The following is a 22,977-nucleotide window of genomic DNA, read 5'->3' as shown; positions in this document are numbered from 1 at the left end:
CGTGCTTCGCGGACCAGGAGCTCCTCCGCCAGTGTTCGGGTTGAGGGGAGATGTCTAATTTTCTCCGCTGCTCAGGCTCGGCCGGCGGCAGCTTCCCCGGAGGCAGAGGCCGGAGACTACCTCTTCCTGGCAAACACCGACGAAACGTGAGTGGAGGGTCGGCCTGGCCAGGATGGAGCTCCGGCGGCCGCAGAGTCGCAGGATCCCCGCGCGGTGGGACCTCTGCAGGCCTCGGAGGAGGTCTGGCCTCTGTGCGATGCTCGGTGCGGCGCTCCCACGCTTGCCACTTTCTGGGCCAGCAAAAGCTCCTCACTCCCGGCTGCCCTCAGACGCCGCCCCTCTAGGGGCGCAGTCCCTCGGGGTCCGGGGATCCAGACTGGGCTCTCAGAGGAAAAGGGAGATCTTGTGGGAGCCTTTCTCAGACCTTCTCGAACGAAGTCAACCTGTCCCTTTCCCTAGCGCGGAGGACTGGCGGGTGGGCGCGGATTCTCTGCGGCCCGGAAGCCACTTATTTTCTGAAATGGAACTCATTCCTAAGCTCCCCGGTTTGGCCCAGCTCTACCGAGATACGCCCTCGCGTCAGTGAGCCCCTCAAACCTAGTTGCTTGGAGTTAGAGGAAGGTTGGGAGAGCCAAGGCCAACAGGCCAGGGGTTGGAGTTACACACACACACACACACACACACACACACACACACACACGAGACATTTGGCAGCCTGTCATCCCAAATTTGCTGCCCAGAGCCCAAGAATCATCGTGGGCTGAGCCTGAATCCTTGGGGCCGATTTCAGTGCAGGTACAGCTGTTCGCCCCCCTTCCCAGCCATTCCTCCCGCTATAGTTTACCCCTGTAAGTGTGTACGTCGTCCCCAACTGTACCGAAGGCCAGCGCTGAGATTCACTATGGGCCCCAAAGGATTGAGAAAGACGAAAAGGTACCCCCCCCCCAACATTGGGCTCAGCTGCAGCTCCGCTGGGAAATCAGGCCCCAAGGAAACCGACAGAGTACAGGGCACGCCAGGGGCGCAGAGAGTGAGTGGACTAAGGTCCCCTCCGTCAAGGTGGACAGGGAGCAGGACTGACTGTTTCTCCCTTTTTTTTTTTTTTTTTAAGGCGGGGGTGGGAGTGGAGAAGGAAAAGGAAACTGAGAAAGTAGTACCGCCTATTTCCAACAGGTCCCGCGTCCGCGGCCAGGGGCCCAGGTAAAGGTGCCGGTCTTGGGTCTCCCAAGTGCGTTGGGAAACCTCCCCAAGCCCGGCTGGACCCGCAGGCTGACTCCGACTCCACGAATCAGATCACAAGGCGCTGGTGGCAGGGCCAGCCGCGGGGGAGGTCAGAGGGAAACTGCCACAACCCGGGGCAAACTGAATTCGTTTGAGTCATTTTCCCCAGGCGTCTGGAGCCAGCCCGGCAGCGCTGGCCCTGGCGGGGAGCGGAGAGGGGACGCGAAGGGAGCGGGCACCGCCGGGCCTACTCGAAAGAAAATCCCCGGTCCTGTCAACTCTAGAGCTGCAAGGGTGGAAGACAAACCTACCCCCCCTGGGCCCCAGTCACAAGTATCTGACATTTTCCCAGAGGGAAGTAATCGACCCTCTCCACCCTCCCCACCCCCGCCGGGGAAACCTCTCGTTGTGGCGATCTCTGCGGAGAGGAAGGGCAGAGACTCTGGCATTATCGGAAATGTTCCTTCTACAAGGAAAATGCATTCGTGATTAATTATGAGGTTAAAATGGAATTTTTAAACATGCCAAAAAGGAACAAAATGATTGCAGGAACCACTTAGAAGGTGTTGGACTCGGGGACAAGGGAGTGCATATCCCGAGGGCCTGTGCCTTTCCCTGTGCGCGTTGCTGTGTCCACAAACAGGAATCGGTTGGGTAAAGCCCAAGTCGCGACTGTCCACCCCGCTGCCTGCTGGGCCGAGCGGCCTGCAGACCCCTGGCCAAGGACTTTGGGCTACAAAGGCCTAGGGGTCTTGAGGCTGGAAAAGGTCACGGCCTGGGAGGAGGGCGGATCGGCCTTTCTGCGCCGGGTAAAATTGAAAGTAGCTGGGGCCTGGGTTTGGCGTTTCCCTGCTCGGCGGCCGGCCGGGCGGCCGCCGGCCCCAAGGCCTCAGAGCCTCCAATGTGGCATTAACTCTTCCTTGCTCGACGCGGACCCGGCGGGAGGGGAGTGCAGCGGTGAGCATTTTGCTCTGGCCAGGCCTCTTGACAGCCTGGGGAGTCTGAACGGGGCCTGGGGGGGGGGGAGGGTTGTGTTCATCTGTAAAAGGTAAATAATAAATAACCCTCTCCCCACTCATTCTCTGCTTCCGCCTCAGGCTTCTGTGTGGATCAGATGACACCGTGTCACAGAGAGAGTGGAATCGCTCTGGAACAAGGTAGAGGGCCATTTGCACCCTGCCTGGGTCAAAGCTCAGTTGACCCTCCCAGGGGTCCCCTCATTATAGCCTTGTTTGCCCCTAGTCGCTTTAGAATTTCAGCTTCTTGCTAGCCTATTCTCCAAACGAAATGAAGACAGGGTCACTTACAGAAACGCTCGGAAAGTTGAAAGCAGAGAGGACATGGGCAGGTGCAGAAGTCAGCAGGTTAGGAGGGGATTGAAGCTGGGTGCAGGTTCAGTTATGAACGATTTCCAGACTCAGAAACCAGTCCCACGGAAAAAAAAATAATAAAAGGGAATCCTAGGCATTTGCTCCCGATTTAGTGGGATTCATCTGTGACTTCTGCAAAATCTCCTAAATCGCCATTCCCTGAACTACATGGGTTTAAGCACTTTCTGAGGGGCTGGAAACACGGCCGCTTCCTCGAGGGGAGAGGCATCCTTGGTCCAGGACCGAAAAGTGGTTGGGAAAATGAGCCCCAGACATTTTCACGGTACTGGATTCCCCAAAGCCAGACGGAGAGAGGCTCAGAGAAAACACGGCGTCCAAGAGGGCATGTTAAACTAAAAGTTTATAAATTAAAGGAAAAAAAAGATAAAGCGAATAGAGCTTCCAAACTTCACAAATCTTTTTAAAGTTAATATTCTAGATGAGTGCACAGTGCCCTTAAGGAGGCAAAAAGCGATGAGGTTGACAGGATCATCTGTCTTGGGGCAGGGACAGGGATGACAGAATCCTGGGTCAGAACACAAGGATCTCGGAGGATGGTCGGTAGGGACAGAGGGCTGGGTGGCTGAACAGCGAGGGATGCCATGGAAAGGCTGGTCAGGGATATTCACATTGAATACAAAAATAACCGTTATTTGAATACAAACAACTGAAAAGTGCTACAAGTTTTAACCTCCTTTAAAAAAATAAAAAGAAATACAGGAAAGTTTCTGTGAAGGGCTGCTGGGTTTGCTGTCTCCTGGTTTGGGGTTCCCAGGAAGCTCCCCAGTTGGTGGCGGCCCTGGGCTTCGCAGGGGAAAGATTCCGGCGGGGGGTCTATGCCCTGCCCTGTGCTCAGAGGCTCCCGTCTTTACATTCAGCACCCAATAGGGCATCCCCACCCGAGCTGTGACATGGGGAGGGGTGGGGCAGAGGGCAGGAAAACCAAACCTTTCAGGGTTCAAATCAACCCCATGGCTTGGGGCTCCTTGGGGCTGCCAGGGTTCCGCACCTCTTTGATACAAATGCAATTTCCAAAAAAAAATAGATATGTAGATACACATAGATTGGTAGCATGGATACCATGAACTATTGTGGCCTAGCGCACGAAGCTCCCGGCTAGCCTGAAATTCTGGGGATTCAGGCTAAGTGATCTCCAGGAGTTCTTTCCGCTCCAGGGAAACGTGGTCTCCCGGCAGGTACAATCCACATCCAACTTTGTTGTGATAATAAATAACGTCCCAGAGCTTCCAGGCAGGCGACAGGGGAGCAAGGCCCCTAGGCCATAGGGTGCCTCTGTTCGAATTAGAAAAAGGCGCCCTCTCTGGACAGACTCAGTCCCACTGCCAGGGCGCACTCCTGGAAGTCTGAGCCCAGGCTGGATTTCATCCTCCACTTGCCCCCTCCGCGGGGCGCCCTTGTGCAGAGCACAACCTGCACAGCAGTCCGCGGCCGTCCGAACTGGGGCGCAGGGATCATTTGCTGCCTCGCCCCAGGCCGGCTCACTGGGTGCCCGCGGCGGCTGCACACGTGGAGAGTGCCCAGCCGGGGAGGCAGTAGTAAGGGTAATAGTAGGAGGGCTGCAGCGGCAGCAGCGAGGGTGGCCGCAGCACCTCGCCGGGCAAGTACTGTCTCTGGTCGTCGCGTACGAGCACTTTCACCGCCACCTTCTTGGCGGCGGGCGCTGACGCCAGCAGGTCGGCGGCCATCTGCCGGCGCTTGGTCTTGTAGCGACGGTTCTGGAACCAGATCTTCACTTGCGTCTCGGTGAGCTTCAGCGACGCGGCCAGGTCGGCGCGCTCCGGCCCGGACAGGTAGCGCTGGTGGTTGAAGCGGCGCTCCAGCTCGAAGACCTGCGCGTGGGAGAAGGCGGCCCGCGAGCGTTTCTTACGCGGCTTGGGCGCCGCGGGCTCCTCCTCCTCCTCCGCGCCGCCCGCCGGTCCGCCGCCACCGCCGCCGCCGCCTCTGCCGCACAGCGCCGGGACGCGTGCGCTTCCGGGGCCCACAGCGTCGTCCTCGGCCCTCGGGCTGCGGTCGCCTGCGGATCCCAGGGGGAACAGAAACAACAGACCGTCAGCGCCGCAGAGAAGCGAGGTCGGGCCTCGACCGTGGGGGTGGGGTAGGGTACGGAAGTACACTTTGATCCCCGAAGAACGCTTGGGGAGGGTGTGTAAGCCGCGGGTCCCCGGCAATCAGTCTCGGAGCCCTGTCCCATAGTTTCTCGCATTTAGGCCTGTCCTGCGAGGGAAACGCACTCAGCCGCCTCATCCACGCTGCGTGGCCAACATCCAGTTCCCTGCCTTCTCTGGGCCCCAGGCTCCCCTCGGGATCGTGGGGCACTGGGGCCTGAGCACCTCCTCCGTTCTCGGCGCTGAGCCCTAGGGTTCTAGACTACTCCCCTCCCTGGGTTCCCCGGCCTCCCCACACTCACGCTTACACACACAGTCGCAGCACACAGGCGTGCACTGCACACAAGGGGATGGCGGGGGCCCGAATCCCCGGGACAGAAGTATTCGGGACCTAACCCACCCACCCACCTACCCCCAAGCACCCGGAATTCTGCGGCGGCCGTGGCAACAGGCTGCTCCAAAGCCTTGGTGGGCTTCTCTCTCTCTCTCTCTTATTGCAAGCAAATGAGGGGAGGGCTAGGGACCGAGGGTGAAGAGAGGGAGGTGCCCCCGCTTGGAGTCCCTGAACCCCAAAACGACGCCAGCTCCTCAGCTTCCTCCTGGATCTCCACACAGCCCCCTAACAGAGAGGTCCAGAGCTCCGGCCTCTGGCAAACACTATTTACTTGGAGCCAGCGTGAGGCCTACAGCGGCGTCAGGCCGACAGGGATAGGAACGGGGGTCTTTCCGACCAAATGACCTGCCAGCCCTAGCTGAGGCTGTCCCTCTCCCTGCTACCTTTGGGGTGACCCACACCAAGCCCTTCTGTCTTCAGCTAGCTGCAGGGTTTGTGGCCAAGGTCTTCGCTCCTCCGCCCTTCCCAGCTCTCCTGACCCTGGGGTCTGGGAGAGGTAAATAAGCCCCCCCACCCCCCAAAGCCCAGGCTGGGCTGATGGACGACCTCGGTACCACTTAGGGGTCGCCCTCACCACCTATCCTTGAGCTGAGGGCCGGGGCCTGGGCGTTTCTGCTTTATGGGCCAGCGGCCAGGGCATTGGCTACCCAAGGTCTCTGGGCCCCGGCTCTTCCCTGCCGCTGATTCGGGGGATCTGGACCCAGACACGGCCGAAGCACTGCCGACGCACTTAAAGCCAGGGCGCGGCGTTTTTTTCCTAGCCCAGGCTAGGGCACATTTGTCCCTGGACCTCTCAGGCCTCACCGCAGGACGCAGAACCCTGCGGAGTTTCTCGGTTCTCTCTCGGGCTCAGTTCCCGGAGGATCAGAGCAGTCCGCGCCAGCGCCAATAGCTTCGGTCCCCGACCAGCCACGGGGCCCCAGAGCGCAGGGTGCACACAGCAGGCCCACCCCACTCGGCGTGTTTGCCCTCCTCGCCCGACCCCCCCACCCCCACTCCGCCTGGCCCGGCCCCCTTCCCCGCGAAGCCCAGGCAGACCTGAGACGCTGGCCGACATCTCGCTGTCGCTCCGGCCTGCGGCTTCCTCCTCCAGGTCCTTGGCGGCGGGCAGCTCGCAGACCGGCTGGCCGAGGCCCAGCGTCCCCCCTGCGCGGCCGGCCCCGCTGGCCCCCGGCGCGTCCGCACAGCGCCGCCCGCCCTCGTTCTCCTCGCTCAGCGCCGAGTCCGAGTCCCAAGCAACCAGGCTCTCCGCGGTCCGCCCTGCAGCCGTTCTGGTCCCCGCCGGCGACGCCAGCAGAGAGTCCTCCGCGCCCCCCAGAGCGCCCGCGTCTGTCTCCCCGAAGAGTCGCCAGCAGCAGACAGCGGGAGCCTCAGCCACTGGCACCGCGGTGCCCCCGGGCACCGGGCGCCCCTCTGGCGCGGGCAGCCCGCCGCGCTCCTCTTTCTTGTTGAGGATTGCCTGGATGGAGAAGGGCGTCAAGGTGTTGGCGCCGCGCACAGCCATCTGCGCCGCGGGCCGGAGCGGCCGGCCGGCCGGGCGGCTGGGGCGCGGGGCAGCTCCGAGCTGGACGGAGCGCGCGGGCCGCCGCAGCGCGAGTGAGCCGGGCGCGCGAGGCCCCTGCAGCCCACTCCTGCGCGGCCCAGCAGCCCCCGCCCCCCTCTGGCCCGGGATCAGCGCCGACCCTCACCCCCACTTCCGAGGCCCACCCCGCGCGGAGACCCCCCTCCCCCTCAATCCAGCGCCAGACGCTCTCCGTTCGCAGCTCAGCTGGATTATCTCATCGCCTCGCGCCCTTAGGGGCGGGCCGGGGTCTGTCCCCTCCGAGGATGCGGAGGGCGGATCGGCGGGGCCCCCGCCGCGGCCGCAGTCCCCTTCTGGGCGCCTCCGGGGCGCACGGCCCGAGTCACTTTTTTCTTTGCGCCTCGGTCTCTTCCCGGGCTGCAGGATTTCGCTCCTGGCCCGTCCTTTCCCTCCCCGTTGGTCGGGCTCTTCCGGAGCCCACCCCCAGCGGCGGCGGCGACGACGGCGGCCTCTGGATTCCGAGAGGCGCGGGGCACCTTTTTACCCCCTGCTCTGGTTTTATCTGTTTCTTCTCTCTTTCCTTCCCCGGCGTTCCACCGTATCCCCCCCTCCCGCCCGGGTGTCATTCCTCACCGCTGAGTGACAGCCTCGCGCCACGCCCCTTCACTGGGCCGTCCCGGGCCCTCCCGGCCGCCCATTGGCTGGCTCCAGCTGGGCGACGTTGACTTTAACAGACAAAACTGGGCACGTTGCGCCGAGAAAGTCAGGGTCTGACTTAACCCCTTTCCTCCCAAGCCCCGGTCCTCGAAGCATCCTCCGGCGACTGGGAGGCTCACCCACCCACACACTCTGTCCGAGAAACCACGTGTCTTACCGCTGCGGAAGGATCCGCCTAGTCCAGCGCTCTTATGGCATACGATATTTAATAGTCGAGATCTGGCGGTGGGAGTGTGGGGAGGGGGGAAATCCAAAATAACGCAGTTCGGTAAATCGCGCGCGCAGTTTTCCGTTCTCTAGGAAGGTCCAAAGAGAAGAGAAGGACAGAATGCTGCTGCTTTTTTTAAAAAAAACCTCTATGTTACCGTTTCGTGGCTTCCTCATTGCTAATTCTTTCCGCTGAAATAATCAGTTAATTAAAATCATTAGAAATATTGTTTTTCCTTCTTCACCTTACTTTATTTGATTCGATTACTGTAGAGCAATAAAAAAAAAAAAAAGGTGGTTCAGTTAGAGGACTAAAGTCAGGCGAGAAATGAGAAGGCATCTTTGGGAGAGTGTCTGGAAATCGCGCGGTCATTTCCCTGGACGGTTAATACTGAACTTAATTGGAGCTTGTTACATTTTGCACCAGGATGGAGGAGGAAAAAAAAAATCTTTCCATTTGTTCTTTACATATTCTTTTACTTGTGAGTTGAATGAGATTAGAAAAGATATGTGTTTGCTTAGAGGACTGTGTAGATATTACTGTGGCAATGATCTTGACTTGACGACATGAAATTCTCTTAAAACAGTAAGTCCTGGATTGTTTTACATAACAGAAGGAACCAAGCTAAGAAACACAAATATCGTGGCATGAAAACATTTGTTACTTATTTACGTTATTTATTTTTAAATAAAAAAAATTTGCTCAAGTGACATGTTACTGTCTTCCATAAATTTACCGAAGGTGTAACAACGCCAGAGACACAATTTGAACCACTGAGTATGTTTAGAGAACCGTGATTTTGGTTTAGTAAATGCTGGGATTGGTGGTGTTGGTGTCACTAAAATAAATAACATTTCCCCCTGTTCTTGCTGTTTCTTCTTGTGCACCGCAGTGTGAAATACATGTACTATTCATAATTTTCGGGCTCAGGGTGTACGTTTGGGAGGGCTTTGCCGTGTCTACATTTTTCCAGCACTTTAGCTACATGATGCTTTGTTGCATCCCACACACGGCGGTGCAGATCCGTTAGTGTTCTTGGGTGAAAAATTCGCACTTGAAGAGATCATTGCCCTTTACAGCTCTTTAGGATTACATCACTTTTAAGGGAAAGGTGCTTGAATTTGGTGTTAGCATCTGGCCAGTGTAAGGAACCGACGCTCTTCAGGCCGGGAGGGGAACAGAACAGGATGCTGGTGAGGTTTCAAAAGAAAGCGTGTCCTTTCCTCCCTCCCGCTGACCTTTATTTACTCTGTAAATGACCTCCCTCCCCCACCATCCTGTTATTCTCTGGGGAGCGCATCCAGGAGGAGACTGACACAGGTCGCCCAGAAGGTGAGAGATGGGCAGGTGTGAACTGTGCGTCCCAGAACAGCTATGCGTTTGTGGGGTCAGGACTTGGCGTGGACAAACAATAGAGTTCCGCACCCACAGGCAGCCGAGATGTTTTGGAGGTCGAATGACCTAGTATCAGGGTAAGTGTGGGGGCTGCACCAAGACTCACTTGAAAATAGTAACTACTATTTCCTTGCCCCTCACACGTATTTATTTATTTATTTTTTAAGGAAACCCAAATCACAGCAGGATCTGCCCTTTGCCAGTCTACGGCAGAGGCTGACAAGGCGTTAAAGAGGCAGTTCGGTGATTTTGAGTTGTCCGTTTTTCGTGCGTGCCCGGAGCGCAGGAAAGTGGCCGCATTCCGAGACTTCAGCAGGCGAAAGCGACAGAGACTCGTGTCATCCCCGGGCAACTGCGGCGGCTGAGGACCTGAAGGTCTGGTGAGTGGCTGCAGGCTGGGCCGGGAGGTGGGTAAAAGTACACCGGTCTCGAGCTACAACTAGAAGCTGCTCCTGGTAAGGCGTTGGCAGGCGGGTGAAAAGGCTTTGGGGACGGCGAGCAGACCTAGCAGTAGGCAGAGGCTGCCCGGGATACGTGCAGAGTCCAGGCCGGTGAGTGGGGGCGTGTGGCCAAGGCTCCGCAGGTCAGCGCGCTTAAGGGCCGCGGGTCGGCGGGGAAGGGGCGCGTCCGCGCGGGCGCAGGGCCCCGCTTCCGGAGCTCGGAGGGCGGTGGGCCCCGGGCGCGGCCGCGAGCTCCTGGAACCCCGCGGCTGCCTGACCGCGCCTGACCTTCCGTCGGCGCCGCGCTCTGGCCTGGGCCGGCCCCGCGGATCGGCGGAGCCGGGAGCTCCGGCAGCCGGCCAGCCTTCGAGGAGGCGGCCGGGGAGCTCCGCGCCCGAGCCTTCCTCCCCGGCCCCTCGCCCGGCTCTCTCCTAGTCCTCCCCTCCTTCTTCCCCCCTCCCACCCCGCTCTCCGCTCCCTCCTCCGCAGTTCGGTTCTTGCGCGCCCCCTGCCCAGCTGCGCCCTCCCGCCCCGGGCGCTGCACTGCCCCGCAGCGCTGCTGGGCGGCGAAGCCTGCGCGGGCCGCGGGCGCAGGGTGGGAGGGGGGTGCGGGAGACGTGGGGGCCGGGGAGGGGGGACCCGGCTCTCCCGCGCGCACCGAAAGCTGACGCGCACGTCCCGGCGTTCCCCCGGACCTGAGTCCGCCGGCATTTTCCCGCGGGGCCACCGGGGGCGCGCCCCTGCAGCCCTCCACCTGCGCCCTTGGCCGGCCTCGGTTTCCGGGGGAAGAGACCGCCTTCTGTGCCCGGAGTGGCCCGAGGGAGTGGGAGGCCACGCGGGACTCGGCCCTCAGACGCCGATGACCTTGACTGAAGTCACCTGCTTTCTCTAGGCCAAGGTTTCCAATCCTTTAAAACGAGGGCTTGTATCTGGTGCCCTACGAGGCCGCTGTGGAACGGCGCGAACTGGCGAGCAGGCGGGAGGGGGGAAGCGCGCAGGCCCGCGGAGCCAGGTCTAGGTAGAGGTTGCGCCGGGGACTGACCGCCTGTCTCCACCCGCACTTGTCCACCTCCACCTCCCCCAGGCTTCTGAGGGCACTTGAAGCACCCGCAGCACCCCAAGCCCCAAGCTCTATGCCGCTTTCCTGCCAGCAGACCTCAGCTCCTGGCCTCCCGCGTCAGGGCTTTTCATAAACGTGGTCCGGGTGTATCAGTCTGAAGACAGAAGCTTTACTGTGGACCAAGGGAGTTTTACGTTTAAACAAGTGTTGTTTACCAACGTGTACCAGCAGTCATGGCCTATTGTGTTATTTAACCTACACAACACTGGGGGTGTGGTTAGTAGAAAACATTATTATCCCCATTTTATAGGTTAGTAAACTGAGACGGGGTTTAAAAGTGGCGAAATCAGGATTCAGTTCTGACTTTGTCAAAAGCCAATCTGGTTGGGTTTTCTGCTCTAACCGTTGTCTTCTCAAACCTTCACATTTATTCTCATTAAACGTTTTCCATGGCCCTCCCTACGCATTTCTGTGCTACTCATTCATCAGAAAAGGAGCTCAGAACTTAAGGAAATCAACGAAAGAATCCAGGCAGGCAAGTCTAACGATTTTTTCTCTTCTGGGCATTTGGAAATAAAGGACGCTAAGGCCTGCGCATCTGAACCTAAACCTTGTTGTATACAAAGAAAGAAACACTGCATTATCATTATAATCAACAAACTAAACCGTGCGTAGAGGGAGACAGCCAGGTGATGGAAGTTGGTTGGGTTCAGAAATAGGGGGACCTGTGTTTGCTCGCGGCTCTGGGATGCAGTGCTACGACCTCACGAAAGACACTTTGGAACTTCGTTTTCCTACCTGTAAAAAGTCAGGACTGGAGATCACCTCTCCTGTTGAAAAAGCCCTGGGCGGACTCCCGAACCCGCCCGGGTACAGTGGAGGACGGGCGCCACCTAGCGGGCGCCCCTGAGGGATGTGTGGCGTACCCGTGTAGAGAGCCGTGTAGAGAGCCGGGATAAACAGCTTAGGCAGCAAGAAAATATTGGCTTCACAAAACGGGATGTCTTTGCTCCTAGTTTTCTGTTTCCAGAGCCTCACGTTGTCCGTGATGTAGTAGCGGCGGTGTTCCATTTTAAAAACTCACGCAGACGCGTTCGGGAACCCCCACTGGAGACTTTCCCACTCCAGGCCAGGGGAAGATTGGAGCCTGGAGGGACGTACACAGACCAGTTTCAGAATCGAAGTGGTTGCAGTGGGGAGAGCCCAGACACCTCCTGGCCTAACAGCCCCTCCATCCTCTGTGCTGGCTCCGCGGGCTGCCTCTCCAGAGTGCTGGCTCCAGGCTCCTGATGGTTGGTCATATAGAGCACACGCTCTCAGTGTGTTTAAATGGTGCGGTAGGAAGGTTTTTCTGTTTCTTCGGAAACCAATTTCTTCAGGACACTAATTGGGGATATTTCGCCCTAAACATCGGAAAGTTCAGGCATTAAAACGAACCCATCTTGTCCATCAGGTTTTTTTTTTTTTTCTCATTTGGGTTGTCGGGCGGTGGGTGATGATGGTGATAATCTGAGGAGTGGGGAGGTTAAGTCGAGTAGATAAAGAGGAAGATGTTATGTGCTGCTGCTTGGTCGAGTCTGAGATGCTTGTAAAACACAAAGTCTTCTGGGGCGCTGGGGTGGCTCAGTCGGTTAAGCATCCAACTTCGGCTCAGGTCCACGATCTCACGGTTTGTGGGTTCGAGCCCCGCGTCGGGCTCTGTGCTGACAGCTGGAGCCTGGATCCTGCTTCGGATTCTGTGTCTCCCTCTCTCTCTGCCCCTTCCCGCTCATGCTCTATCTGTGTCTCTCAAAAAATAAATAAATGTTTAAAAAATTAAAAAATACAAAATCTTCGGGGCCACCTGGGTGGCTCAGTTGGTTGGGCATCCAACTTCAGCTCAGTCATTGGGCGTGAGATTCGAAGCCGAAAGAGATATGGAGGAAGAGATTTTTAGAGGGAAAAACTAGTGCCCAGGGCACATGGTGGGGAGAGTCGGTGAGCTCAAGGCCCCGGACAGGACACTCCTGTGGCCAGAGTGAGGGGGGAGGGGCAGAGTGGTCAGAGACCAGACAGCACAGAACTTTATAAGCCACAGTCAAGGGGGTGACCTTTATTCTAAGCATGATTGGAAGCCACAGGAAGATCGGAGGCCCAGAGCTAACTGAATATGAGTTGCATCTGGCTGTTCTGCAACCAAAAGATTCAGGCGGTGGCGAGTGGAGAATTGGGGAGACCAGCTAGAAGCTAGTGAGTCCCTTAGGTGGTGCTAGAGATAGAAGAGATGGAGGGAAAAGCCAGATTTGGCAACTGTTCTGGTAGTATGTTTTTTAATGGGTTTTATTTTTAAGTAACCTCTACGTCCCATGTGGGGCTCGAACTTACGATCCCAAGATCTAGAGCCACCTGCTCCACTGACTGAACCAGCCAAGTACCACAGGAGTATGTTCCTTTTACTGATTTCTTTGAAAAAGTCATGGTAAAATGATTATAACATACAATTTACCACCTTAACCATTTTGACGTTTGCAGCTCAGTGGCATTTCTGTACGTTTACGTTGCTGTGGGACCATGACCCCCACCCATCTGCAGAATGCATTCTTCTTGCAGAACTGAAGCTCCTTGAACCGAACCCGTGAAACAAGCTCCCGTTCCTCGGTAGCCTCCATTCTACTTTCTGTCTCTACGCATTTGACTACGTTAATTTCTTCCTGTAAACGGAATCCTTCACTATTTGTCCTTTGGCGACTGGCTTATTTCACTAGCATATTTCACTAGCATAATGGCCTCATGTTTCATCCATGTTGTAGCATATGTCAGAATTTCTTTTCTTTGTTAAGACTGAATAATACCCCATTGTATGCATATATACCCCATATTAAACAATTCATTCATCCCTCAGTGGACACTTGGGTTGCTTCCATACATTGGCACCATTGTGAATACTGCTGATATAAACATGGGCTTACAAACATCTCTTCAAGACCCTGGTTTCAGTTCTTTTGGGTATACACCCAAAAGATCATATGGTAACTGGATCATATGGTAACTTGTGTTTAAATTTTTGAGGAATCCCAATGCTGTTTTCCATAATGGCCACACCATTTCACATTCCCATCCACAGTGGCCACGGTTCCAGTTTCTCCACATTGTTGGCAACACTTTTGTTTCTTGTTGTGTTGTTTTTGCTAGTAGCCATGCTAAGGGGCAAGAAGTGGCATTTCACTGTGGTTTTGATTCTCATTTCCCCAGTGATTAGGGACATTGAGCTTGTTTTCATATGCTTATTAGCCATCTGAGTATCTTCTTTGGAGATGGGTCCGTTCTCGTCCTTTGCCCATCATTGAAGTGGTTGGTTTTGTTTTGTTTTTTTCGTTATTTTTTTTAATGTTTATTTATTTTTGAGAGAGAGAGAGACTGAGTGTGAGCAGGGGAGAGGAGGTGAGAAATAGTCATTTTGGACAACGGGGAAGGAAGATTCCAGGGTAAGGTAGAACAGCTGGGCAGGATTGAGGGAGTCTTTGGGACTCACATGCCTACACCGAAAGTGTGACCAGTTAGCACAGGTGTGTCCTTCTGTCCAGCTGCATTCCCCGGCTCTGGGTAAAACAAAACAAAACAAAACAAACCCAAAAGCCAAAGAATGAAAAGAAAAAAGAACAAACAGGTAGACTGGTAAACAGTTGGGCTTCCCGAGGTCGGGGTGTTGCGGGGCCATGAACAGAGAACAAGACAGCTGGGGATTTCAGGCTCGGAGCCAAGGAGTGGAAGCTGGATCAGGGCAAAATGACGACACGAGGAAGGTGATGGATAGATTTAAGATCGACGGCTTAGGAGTTCTGGAAGAGTAAGATGCGTGCTGGAGCATGCGTATCAGGAATATGAGTTGGAAAGAGCCGTAGTCACAGATTGGGGAAATTAGTCAAGACTTCACAGGTACTCAAGTTGTCAGTGACACCGAGGTCAAGGGTGACGGCGTCCGGTGGAGGCGTTGATCACTGAGGGTGCTCTCCGGCCTTATTTCCCCCAATATTTCTTATTTCTTATGTCTGCCGTGATGTTCCCACGAAACCCTCCAACCTTGGCTCCTGTTTCTTCCACCTACCCGCCATCTGCCCTATTCCTCATGGTGGAGATCCCACTGACCCACAAAGCTGGCAAAGAACACGGAAGCAGGAAAATGTACTTTTTTTTTTTCTCAAAGATACTGTCCTCCACCTGCCAAGCTCAGCTCACGTATTGCTTCAGTTCAGAGTCCTTCTGCTCCCCTCCCACCCGTACCTGTTGTGACCTTTCCCTCCGGGAAACGAGGAAACCCAGTGCTTTGGGATGATTTGCTGGGACACCTGACCTAAGCACTTTGTTTTTAATTAGAGCAACTCATCTGGGCAAACTGCCGCCCAGCGATGATTAACAAAGATATTTCATTAGAAAGTGTGGCTTTTTTAGAATAGCGTTTCCTACGTTACAGTATTTGATACCCTTTTCACATTTTTTTTTTTTACCATCTGTAGCCACCTGTCATCATTAGTTGCTTAATAGATTTATTTAAATGACTACTTTTAAAAACTCTTTTTTTTTGGTTTATGTATTTATTTTAAGAGAGAGAGCTGGGGAGGGGCAAAGAGAGGGAGAAAGAATCCCAAGCAGGCTCCATGCTACAGGTGCAGAGCCTATCAGGGGACTCAAACTCACAAACCGTGAGATCATGACGTGAACCCAAGTCAAGAGTCAGATGATTAACCGACTGAGCCACCCAGGTGCCCCTAAATGACTACTTTTTAAACTTGAAACAGGGCGCCTGGGTGGCTCAGTCAGCAAGCGTCCGACTTCAGCTCAGGTCATGATCTCACGGTTTGTGAGTTCGAGCCCCATACCGGGCTCTGTGCTGACAGCTCACAGCCTGGAGCCTGCTTCGGGTTCTGTGTCTCCCTCTCTCTCTGCCCCTCCCCCACTCATGCTCTGTGTCTCTCTCAAAAATAAATAAACATTTAAAAAATTTAAAAAAGTAAACTTGAAAAAGATTTATTTTCAAAAGAACCTTTGTAGAAAGAGCATCTATTTGGATATAAGTATGTAAATAAATGGGGCACTGGGAACCGCTTGCCAAGTATAATCTGAAAAAACATGGAATGCCAATAAAACAGCATTAGTAGACTAGCTGGGTAGAATGGGATGCCGAAGACTGGGGGCCTGAGGTTGGCTCTCTTACAGGAGCAGCTCGTCGTGTGCTGGAGAGACAATACAACGTACAGGCGTCAACCTGAGCCTCTCTCTCTGACCTAATGAAAAAGACTGAAAGGGAGTTGACCCAACAGAAATGTGCAGGTACGTTCTCCAAAGACATGTACCAGAATGTCCAGAGCCTCGTGTTCTAGTTTCCAAAAACCTGGAAACCACGCAAATGCCCATTCAGAATATCATGGATAAATCACGTATGATGTAATCCCAGAATAGGATTCTATGCAGCAATGAAAACCACCAGTCTACAGCCACAGGCAGCCACGGGGATGAATCTCATAAACACAATGTTTGTTTGTTTGTTTGTTTGTTTGTTTGTTTTTCTTTCCTTTCCTTTTTTTTTTAATTTAAATTTTAGTTAGTTATCATACAATGCAATATTGCGTTTAGGAGGAGAATTCAGTGATTCATCACTTCCATACAACACCCAGTGCTCATCCCAACAAGTGCCCTCCTGAATGCCCATCACCCATCTAGACCATCCTCCACCCATGTCCCTCCATCAAATCTGGGTTTGTTCTCTATAGTTAAGAGTCTTGTGATTTGTTTCCCTCTTCTTTCCCCCCACTTTCCGTATGTTCATCTGTTTGTTTCTTAAATTCCACATATGAGTGAAATCATGTGGAATTTACCTTTCTCTGGCTTATTTTGCTTAGCATAATACATTCTAGCTCTATCCATGTCATTGCAAATGGCAAAATTTCATTCTCTTTGATGGCTGAGTAATATTCATATATACGTGTGTGTGTGTGTGTGTGTGTGTGTGTATATATATATATATATATATATATGTATATTCATGTTTTCTGACCATTTCTTTACTGGGTTGTTTGTGTTTTGGGTGTTGAGTTAGATAAGTTCTTTATAGATTTTGGATACTAACCCTTTATCGGATGTGTCATTTGGGAATATCTTCTCCCATCCCATAGGCTGCCTTTTAGTTTTGTTGATTGTTTCCTTTACTGTGCAGAAGCTTTTTATCTTGATGAAGTCCCGATAGTTCCCTTACCTTCAGTGACTTAGACACAGTGTTTTAATTGACTCCCTGTCGCATCCCCAGTGCCTGGAGGCGGGGGGGGGGGGGGGGGTCTGGCACATCATAGGCCCTTGGCAAATATTTATTGAGTGTATGGTCTCATTTGATCCTCATACAGCACAATGATACTGGTGGGACAGGAATCAGAATTTCTAGTTACAGATGAGGAACCTGAGACTCAGAGGAGCCAAGTGGTTTATTCAAGGTCATCCAGAGCATGGCCACTGCATTGGGATGCCTGCTCTGTAAACGGGTTAGTTCTCCATCATCCTCAGTTACACAGCTCTTCCCCTAGCTTTTTAACACAAATAACATATTTCAGTTTCTTTTGTTGTTGTTAAATCATCTTCTGAGGCCCAACTTGGAGATGTTTATTTCCATTATGAGATATTTTGGACCGGGCTTTGAAAGGGAAAGGGCCAGAAGGCTGTGCTTTCAGAGAAAGGGGTGTAGGGTGGGGGAGAAAGCTCACTGGGGAGATTTATGTCAAAGAATTACAGCGAACTGTCATTCTGTCTGAGTAAGTGTGGCGAGGAACAGGAAGGGCGAAAACAGGATGTCGTGGTAGCACGTGGACTTCATGGAATGTCAGATGAACAGATGGGCCTGAGCTGTCCTGGGAACTGTCAAAGGAATAAGCTCGAGGAGGCTTTGGAGAAATCCCTGCACAAGCGCAGGTGACCTGGGCTGGAGACACGTGCTTCTTGTAGGTCAGAAAGGATTCTTAGTGAAGTACACAAAGGCAAAGCAGTGGTATCTTTTGTCTAAGCTACGACTCTGCAGTCAGTCCAGATTCAGGCCGGAAGGAAGTAGGGTTCCGGGGATTGAGGGGGGACACATTTATTGAGACATGGATTTCACTTAAAGGTTAGATTTGCTTTTTTTTAATTTCAAGAACCCGAAACAACTAAGTGTATCCTTTTAAACGCCAATCGTGTTAACTGGGGAAAGAATTTTTTAAAGGACCAGAGGGCCCCCACAATGACGGGGGTGAAATGAACAACGGTGTTTGAGGGCAAACAGGGACGCGTGAGCCAAAAATAGGAAAAGGCAAGGTCTTGTTGAATACTTCTTTTCGGTTGAAAAACTGTTGACTATTTCAAGTAAGGCTTGCAGAAGACTGACAAATTGGGTTCCGCAAATAAAAACAACTCTGAGTTTTGATGATAAACTCATTTTGAAAAGATGACAAAAAAAAAAAAAAGCATTGCATGGATTCTGCGAGTGGTCATAGGAAACACATTTATTACAAGCGAGCGGAGAGGCTGATCCGTCAGGAGACATAAACTGAGTCAATGAGGACACAGGCTTCTGCAGAGGCTTTGAAAAATGTATTTGGAGTTTCCGCTTTAGGAACCATGGCACAGAAGGAATTTAGCAAGGCCCTACTGCAACGAAACGCCCAGATGCTAGATGAATTACATACTGGGATTGCAGATGTCAAGTGCAAGCAGACGTCAAGTGCATCGCTGAGCTTGCTGGAGAACGAGGGAAATGTACAAGCCGCCCGTTGTTCCTGGGTGCAGAGCAGGGTGTGGGGGGTGAGTCGTCAGGAGTGTGGCGTGTGCCAATTACTAAGCTACTGTTTCTTCATCCCGGAGCCACGCCTCTCGATGCTGCTTCGTGGCATCGGGACCGGCCGTCTGCAGCCCTGGTTTCTCCCTGGGCGGCTGGCTCTCCACCGTCTGTCAGCTGGAGGCACTAAAAAGAGACTGAGGCCGGGGGTGCCTGGGTGGCGCAGTCGGTTAAGCATCTGACTTCAGCCAGGTCACGATCTCGCGGTCCGTGATTTCGAGCCCCGCGTCGGGCTCTGGACTGATGGCTCAGAGCCTGGAGCCTGTTTCCGATTCTGTGTCTCCCTCTCTCTCTGCCCCTCCCCCATTCATGCTCTGTCTCTCTCTGTCCCAAAAATAAATAAATGTTGAAAAAAAAATTTAAAAAAAAAAAAAAAAGAGACTGAGGCCGAAGCCGGGGAAGGGATTTGCTGCTTCCTGTTGGCTCCCTCTTTTGTTAGTGTCACCCTTGCAACGTTTCTTCGCCGCAGCGGTGGCAGCTGATGGGTCACCGTTGGCTTCAGTGTCCGATTTTTCTTCAGTCTCCTGGAACGAGCCCCCCCTGTCCTGTGTCGGGCATGCCAGCACCACCCGGACAGCCTTGCTGCTGAGTCTGAGTCCCTGAGCTCTGCAGGGCTTCCCCTCCGTCTCCTGCCACACTCAGTCTTGTCTTTGCGTTCCCCCCAGCCACGCTGGGGTGACGGTTGCTTTCTGAAGTTACTCTGTATTACGTCTGTGTGTCCCCCTTCAGCTTGTTAGTCAAAGCCAGTTCCCTATATTAAATGATTTTTTACAATTACTGATGTGGGTTCTCATATCCGACTGGACCGTGATGAAACAGGTCTAAAATGATTTGCTGTACTGCTGGTGGGAATGCAAACTGGTGCAGCCACTCTGGAAAACAGTATGGAGGTTCCTCAAAAAATTAAAAATAGAACTCCCCGGGACCCAGCAATTGCACTACTGGGTATTTATCCAAAGGATACCAAAATGCTGACTCAAAGAGGCACATGCACCCCAATGTTTATAGCAGCACTATCGACAGTTGCCAAATTATGGAAAGAGCCCAAATGTCCATCGACTGATGTGGTATCGGGACCCCTCTCCCTCCCCCCCACCCCCGGTGGCTCAGTTGGCTAAGTGTCTAACTCTTGATTTCGATTCAGGTCATGATCTCACAGTTCATGAGTTCGTCTCATGCTGATAGCGTACAGCCTACTTGGGATTCTCTCTCTAAAAAAGAAAAAAAAAAAAAGAAGATGTGGTCTATATACACAATGGAATATTACTTGGCGATCAAAAAGAATGGAATCTTGCCATTTGCAACAATGTCGATGGAACTAGAGTGTATTATGCTAAGCGAAATAAGTCAGAAAGAGGTAAATATAGTATGATTTCACTCATGTGGAATTTAAGAAACAAAACAGATGAACACAGGGGAAGGGAAGGAAATGATAAGGTAAAAACAGAGAGGGAGGCAAACCATAAGAGCCTCTTCAATACAGAGAACAAACTGAGTGTTGATGGGGGTGGGGGTGGGTGGGGAATGAGCTGGATGGGGGATGGGCATTCGAAGGGCACTTGGGCACTTGGGATGAGCACAGGGTGTTATATGTCAGTGATGAACCACTGAATTCTACTCCTGAGACCAATATTTCACGGTATGTTAACTAACTTAAATTTATAAATAAAATCAAAAAATAAAATGATTTGCTATAATGTAATATGAAGAATATGATTACCATCAGGCCTTTAATCCGATACTGAGAGATGCCCTGAGAAAGGGATTAGGTGACCTGGAGCTAGAAATTTCCAGGCAAACAAGGGATGGCTTTTGCTAGAGACTTGATACTCACAGAATGCTTTTAGCGGGATGTAGCTGGGCCCTCCAGGATCGCTTATAGCAACAACACAGCAAACAAACGACCCTTGGAATTTGTGATTTATGGGCATAGCTCCCTGGAAAATGTCACACAGGCTGTGTCGCCATCTGGGGAGGGATGTGCCATGACTGAAACGTCTTCCTTCTGTGTAAGCGATGGAGCTGCAGGTGGTTTTTAGAGACCTTATCTGCCAACGTGGGTACGTGCGTGTCCTGGCCCAGACCTCCATGCTTGAGTTGTGCCCAGCAGCTATGCGTGTGCTTGACGTTGTTACAACCCTTGACGCTGGGCGAGAGCTCCCATTTATGATGAGTCTGACCTGACAGTTGGTCCTTTGTGTTCTTACAGAAGAACTTTCTCAGAATGTTACCGGAGCTTTGTCAAAATATGATGAAGGTGTGTGATACAGGTCTTAGGGGATCCGAGGGACGAGAGCGGTGAAGGGCATCCCCAGGGCAGTGGTTAGAGGACCCCAGGACGTGAGGGCTGCCAGTCCACACTGGAGAAGTGGAACTCAAAAGACTGATTGGTAGAGAGCTGTTTTCAGCAAGATACCTTCCGGCTTTAGACTGGGAGAACTTGGCCAGATTTCTTGGGTACTTGGGTATTTTTTGGGTACTTGGCTTGCCTGGATCTCACACGAACACAGCCCTTGCTTTCCTCTCCGCACCCCCAATGTGAGACGCAAAACATAAAACTTGTAGAAGAATAGCTATTTGATCTCGAATCTCAAGACAATAACTAGCTACAAAATGAAACTTATATTCAGTGACATTAAAATTAAAAACCGTTCACCGAAAGTAGCGTAAAGAAATGAAAAGATAATCTACACGATATGTGCACGTGTGTGTGTGTGTGTGTGTGTTTGAGAGTGTGATATTTGTGGCACATATACACAAAGATTATTGCCCCCAGTACTAGAACTATATATTTACATCTTAAAAAATTTTTTTAACGTTCACTTGTTTTTGAGAGAGAGAGACAGAACACGAGCAGAGGAAGGGCAGAGAGAGAGAGAGACAGAGACAGAGAGAGCAAGAGGGAGACACAGAATCCGAAGCAGGCGCCAGGCTCTGAGCAGTCAGCACAGAGTCCGACGTGGGGCTCGAACTCATGAACCGTGAGATCATGACCTGAGCTGAAGTCGGATGCTTAACTGACTGAGCCACCCAGGCATCCTATGTTTGTATCTTTATATAAAAATATATAAAGAACTCTCACAAATCAATAAGCAAAACACAAAGAACTGAATGGGAAGATGGACAAAAGGCATGAACAGGCATTTCTCAGAAGAGGAAATGAGACGGAAAATAAACCCATGGAAAGATACTCCTTCCACCTTCTGGAAACCAGTGCAAATAAAAACCCTGGTGAGATATTTTACCTCCACCAAATAGGCAAAAATCATGAAGTCCTCAACTAAAAGGTCAAGAGAGGGAAGCGTACAACAGGAGGACAGGTGGTAAACCCGTTTGGGAAACACTTGGACCTTACCTCGCAAAGCTGAAAACATGCTTACCTTAGAGGTTAGCGGCTGTGCCCCTGGGGCCGAAAGCTGGGCATGTCTTGAAGTGGAAAATGGGGGTACGCTCATCTTCTGGCCGTCAAAGTTGTCGGTCTGAGCTGGTCCTCTGGTTCGCAGGCTGATGGTCTCCCCAGGCAGCAACCAGCCTCGTCCTTCTTCAGAATTCTGCCCCTGCGGTAAATGTAATTTTCTATGCGTACAACGATATGAGTAACTTTGGGAAGGTCTGCCCACAAAATATTCATAGAATGCTCATGGAAGCATTGTTTAACCCAGGAATGACACAAAGACCAGTAACAGGCAACTAAATGGCTTTAGTACATTGTGATAAAGTCTTTCAATGGAATCCTACACAGTGGTGAAAATGAGCCAACTGGAGCCACACCTATTACTGGAGATGACTTTTAAAACATGGTGTGAGGGGCGCCTGGGTGGCTCAGTCGGTTGAGCGGCCGACCTCAGTTCAGGTCATGATCTCGAGGTCTGTGGGTTCGAGCCCCGTGTCGGGCTCTGTGCTGACAGCTCAGAGCCTGGAGCCTGCTTCGGATTCGTGTCTCCCTCTCTCTCTGCCCTTCCCCCGCTGACACACTGTCTCTCTCTCTCCCTCTCAAAAATAAACATTAAAAAATTAAAAAAAAATTCTCTTTATGTAAAGGGTAAAAATGTTCCAACTTGCAATGTTGTTTAGGGTCGTATGCGCATGTAGTAAAATGATAAACTTGTATTTATAATGGTCATGGTAACCTTGTGGGCATGCTGGGAACTTCCAGGAGGTGTTGGTATTTATGATTCTGTGTCTCAAGCTGAAGGGTGAGTAAATGAGATTTTAAAGAACAATTCTGTCAATGGAGTCTGCTTAAGATTCTCTCTCTCCCTCTCTCTGCCCCTCCTTCACTTGCGTGCACACTCTCTCGTTCGAAAATACATACATACATACATAAATACATAAACAAACCCAATCATGGGGCACCTGGGTGGCTTAGTCGGTTGAGTGTCTGACTTCGGCTCAGGTCATGGTCTCGCAGTTTGTGAGTTCGAGACCCACATTGGGCTCATTGCTGTCAGCATGGAGCCCACTTTGGATCCTCTGTCCCCCTCTCTCTCCTCCTTCCCACTTGTGCTTTCTCTCTCTCTCAAAAATAAACATTAAAAAAATTAAAAAAAATTCTTTATAGCATATGTACATACATCATATATGTATATACACACATATACATTATATATATAATCTTATAGCATATGTATATACATATATCCATACTTACTACGTATATTATCTAAGACATATGATATTCTTTAAAAAAAAT

The 22,977-nt window shown here is 52.2% G+C and overlaps 1 protein-coding gene across 1 annotated transcript; it reads right to left on the bottom strand.

Moving 5' to 3' along the window:
* Positions 1-2,934: 2,934 nt before the first annotated feature.
* Positions 2,935-7,226, bottom strand: NKX3-2 (NK3 homeobox 2). The gene is made up of 2 exons (XM_023253307.2): positions 6,150-7,226; positions 2,935-4,626 (listed from the first exon to the last, which is right to left on the bottom strand). The coding sequence occupies exons 1-2, from the start codon at positions 6,613-6,615 to the stop codon at positions 4,091-4,093; spliced, it is 1,002 nt and encodes a 333-aa protein (XP_023109075.1). The 5' UTR covers positions 6,616-7,226; the 3' UTR covers positions 2,935-4,090.
* Positions 7,227-22,977: the final 15,751 nt, after the last annotated feature.

The sequence above is a fragment of the Felis catus genome, chromosome B1 (genome assembly GCF_018350175.1).
Source record: "Felis catus isolate Fca126 chromosome B1, F.catus_Fca126_mat1.0, whole genome shotgun sequence".
Classification (NCBI taxonomy): Eukaryota; Metazoa; Chordata; class Mammalia; order Carnivora; family Felidae; genus Felis; species Felis catus.
This window is presented reverse-complemented; position numbering and strand designations above follow the sequence as displayed.

Excerpts from the sequence above, each read along its gene's own strand:
- NKX3-2 (XM_023253307.2), bottom strand. The coding sequence starts at position 6,615 with ATGGCTGTGCGCGGCGCCAACACCTTGACGCCCTTCTCCATCCAGGCA. Across the intron at positions 4,627-6,149 it reads GATGTCGGCCAGCGTCTCAG|GCGACCGCAGCCCGAGGGCC; the intron begins GTCTGCCTGGGC and ends TGGGATCCGCAG.